This window comes from Chiloscyllium plagiosum, chromosome 3, assembly GCF_004010195.1.
Source record: "Chiloscyllium plagiosum isolate BGI_BamShark_2017 chromosome 3, ASM401019v2, whole genome shotgun sequence".
NCBI classification, from domain to species: domain Eukaryota; kingdom Metazoa; phylum Chordata; class Chondrichthyes; order Orectolobiformes; family Hemiscylliidae; genus Chiloscyllium; species Chiloscyllium plagiosum.
In genome coordinates, this window is record NC_057712.1 from 18,377,380 (window position 1) to 18,381,311 (window position 3,932).

Below are 3,932 nucleotides of genomic sequence, written 5' to 3' on the forward strand. Positions count from 1 at the left end.
TGACTCTTGACAGATCTCAACCAATGCCTCTGCTATTTCCTCAGCCTCCTCTCTCAGAACTCTAGGGTGTATCCCATCGGGGCCAGGAGATTTATCAATTTTAAGACTTTTTAACTTTTCTAGCACTATCTCTTTCGTAATGGCAACCATACTCAATTCAGCCCCGTGACACCCTTTAATTTTTGGGATATTACTCATGTCTTCCACTGTGAAGACTGACGCAAAGTACTTATTGAGGTCTCCTGCTATTTCCTTATCTCCCATCACTAGGCTTCCAGCATCAGTTTGAAGTGGCCCAATGTCTACTTTTGCCTGTCGTTTGTTTCTTATGGGTTGAAAGAAACTTTTACTATCATTCCTAATATTACTGGCTAGCCTACCTTCATATTTGAGCATCTCCTTCCTTATTTCTCTCTTTGTTATCCTCTGTTTTTGTAGACTTCCCAATCTTCTGATTTCCCAGTGCTTTTTCCATTTTATAGGATCTCTCTTTTTCTTTGATACATTTCCTGACTTCCTTTATCAGCTTTCTTTGATACATTTCCTGACTTCCTTTATCAGCCATGGCTGTCTAAGCCCTCCCCAGATAATCTTTCTCTTCTTGGGGATGAACCTCTGTACGGTGTCCTCATTTGCTTACTGTTCTTCCCGGCAGGCTCTGCTTCCAGTCTATTTTCGTCAGTTCCTCTCTCATGCCCTCATAATTACCTTTATTTAACTGTAACACCATTACCATCCGATTTTGCCTTCTCTCTTTCAAACTGCAGACTGAACTGTACCATATTATGATTGCTGCTTCCTAAGTGTTCCCTTACTTTAAGATTTTTTTTTATAAAGTCGAGTTCATTACATAGCACTAGGTCCAGAATAGCCTGCTCCCTTGTGGGCTCCATGAAAGCTGTTCCAAAAAGCCATCCTGTAAGCATTCCATGAATTCCCTTTCTTTGGATCCACTGGCAACATTATTTACCCAGTCCACCTGCATATTGATGTCTCCCATGATCACCGTGACCTTGCCTTTCTGACATGCCTTCTCTATTTCCAGGTACATGTTGCGCCCCTGGTCCTGACCACTGTTAGGAGGTCTGTACATAACTCCCACTATGGTTTTTTTGCCTTTGTGGTTCCTCAATTCCACCCACACAGACTCCACATCATCCGAGCTATGTCATTCAGTGCCATAGATTTAATTTTGTTCTTAACTAACAAGGCAACCCCGCCCCCTCTTGGAGGATTTGAACTATAGGGAGAGGTTGAATAGGCAAGGGCTGTTTTCCCTGGAGTATCGGATGCTGAGGGGTGACCTTATAGAGGTTACCAAAATCACGAGGGGCATGGATAAATAGACAAAGTCTTTTCCCTGGGGTGGGGGGAGTCCAGAACTAGAGGGCATAGGTTTATGGTGAGAGGGGAAAGATATAAAAGAGACCTAAGGGACAACTTTTTCACACATTGGGTTGTAATTTATGGAATGAGCTGCCAGACGAAGTGGTAGAGGCTAGTACAATTGCAACATTTAAGAGGATCTGGATGGGTATATGTATAGGAAGGGTTTGGAGGGATATGGGCCAGGTGCTGGCAGGTGGGACTAGATTGGGTTGGGATATCTGGTTGGCATGGACGAGTTGGACCGAAGGGTCTGTTTCTATGCTGTACATCTCTGACTGCAGGGGCTGTTATACTGTTGGATTCAGTTCTTAACCTCCTTTTGTCTTCTGCAGCCTGTTTGCACCTTGTGACACAGTTAAGTGCACCATCCTCTTCCAAGGCAATGCTCACACCTGCTTCCAGTCTTATGTGTCTAATCGTGGACAGAAAATCATTTGGAATTTTTCTCCTGATTCCTCAGAGTTACTTCTGGTATCCTCCAAGATCTATCCTTGATTCCCTCTTGTTTCTGATGAAGGGCTTAGGCCTGAAATGTCAATTTTCCTGCTCCTCGGATGCTGCCTGATCTACTGTGCTTTTCCAGCAACACACTCCACTCTGATCTTCAGCATCTGCAGACCTCACTGTCTTTTACCTATGACCTAACTCAAGTCTCGCTTTGCTCACTGATACATGTTACCTCTCTTCAGGCAAATCATTGATTTTAAATTTTTCGACGTGGAGCAGCCTGTGTTGGACTAGGTGGACAAAGTTAAAAATCACACAACACCAGGTTATAGTCCAACAGGTTTATTTGGAAGCACTAGCTTTCAAAGCACTGCCCCTTCATCAGGTGGTGGCAAAGTGTGCACTCGTCTCAGAAAACCATTCAGAAAATTTAAACTGCACCCACAGTGGTTAAAAAGAGCCACAGAACTTTTCTCTTCAAAGACAGAGGAGAATGAAATAGATATACCACTTACAAGTGGGTAGAGTACTCCCACAATTACATTCTGGACCGAGACAGTGAATCAGAAATCCACCTGATAAAGCAGCAGTGCTTCAAAAGCTAGTGCCTCCAAATGAACCTGTTGGACTATAACCTGGTGTTGTGTGATTTTTAAACTTCTCAATATTGTTTTCAAATCCTTTCATATAAATGCACGCAGTAGTTTCTTTTATCATGTACTCTCCTGTTCCTCATCGAAGTCTCATCGCCATTGGTGTCAGTTTTATACATATCGGTAAAAACTTTGTATAACTTGGATATAACTTGGATATCAAAATACCTGAAAGATTTTTTTTGTCGGAAGTAAATGAGGTTTAACATGTGCATTGTGTTTTCTCTGTGTCTGTTTTTAAGAGTAGATAAACCTGTGAAACAATGGTGAGATATGTTTCGAAAAGGAAAGAAACGTCACAGCAGTAGCAGTTCTCAAGGCAGTGAAATCAGCACAAAAAGCAAGGTAGGTTTTCGTTGCCAAGGCTATGCTTGGTCAAGCTTTGATTAATGTCACCAAAGATGTTACAGAAAATCAGGTTTTAATATTTCCTATTACAAAACAAAAACTGGCAAAAGACATATAGGCTTCAACCATTTGTTTCTCATTTGGTAAGACTGATTATATAAACATTGAGTAAACACACATGGAGAAATGCTGTGGAAACTACCTACTTAAAGCTTTGTGAAATATTGGATCAAGTCTCTATCTGTTGCTGTGGTTCAAGGCTATTACCTATTCATTTATGATCCTTTCAAATAGCTCTCAGCAAATGTTTAACACCAAAGCTTTGCTGTGTTCACTGTTTATATATAACTTATGTATTGTAGTTTATCTTTTCATTGCATTGTAAATATTTGTTGAGTGTGCAGTTACTTCCTGTTCCACAATCATTGATTAATCTTAATTTTTTTCAAAAAAATCTTAGATTTTCACCAAACTTGCTGAGTAACAATTATTTCTTAATGTTGGTTTATTGGAGTCTCATATGTCAGTTATTGCCTCAGCATCTTTGTGAGCAGATACTGGTGAGCAAGCATTCCATCATGTCGAATTTGTATTGAATTAACTAAGACCAGTTTTACTATAACTAACTTCTAGGGTAAGGGAGATACAAAAAAACATTTTAGTTTTTCATCCTTTGTGTCGAGTGCTCCTTGGTTCATAATCCAGGAGGGCTTCAGAACATCCAGCATCCTCATTCATAGAGGCACAGAGCTGTCCAGCTTGAAAGCAAACCCTTCAATACAAGTTGTCCCTGCCCACCGGATATCCTAAATTAATCCTGTCCCATTTGCCAGCATTTGGCCCATATCTCTCTGAACCCATCCAGATGCCTTTTATATGTTGTAATTGTACCAGTCTTCCACACTTTCTCTTAGCTCATTCCATACATGCACCATTCTCTGTTTGAAAAAGTTACCCCTGAGGTCCCTATTATATCTTTTCCCTCTCATCCTAAACCTAAGCCCTCTAATTTTGGACTCTCCCACCCTAGGGAAGAGGCCTTGGCTATTCACCCTATTCATACCCCTCATGATTTTATAAACTTCTATAATGTCA

The 3,932-nt window shown here is 40.8% G+C and overlaps 1 protein-coding gene across 3 annotated transcripts in view; it reads left to right on the plus strand.

Annotated features, from left to right (window-relative positions):
* The window catches only part of itgb1bp1 (integrin beta 1 binding protein 1), a 49,854-nt gene that overhangs the window by 7,286 nt on the left and 38,636 nt on the right, over positions 1-3,932 (plus strand). For 2 of the 3 annotated variants that reach the window (XM_043678165.1, XM_043678148.1), the window contains exon 2: positions 2,732-2,834. In XM_043678165.1, the coding sequence (XP_043534100.1) occupies positions 2,763-2,834 (72 nt within the window). In that variant the 5' untranslated portion in view covers positions 2,732-2,762. The remainder of the gene's footprint in view (positions 1-2,731; positions 2,835-3,932) is intronic. The other variant, XM_043678158.1, reaches the window with a different exon arrangement.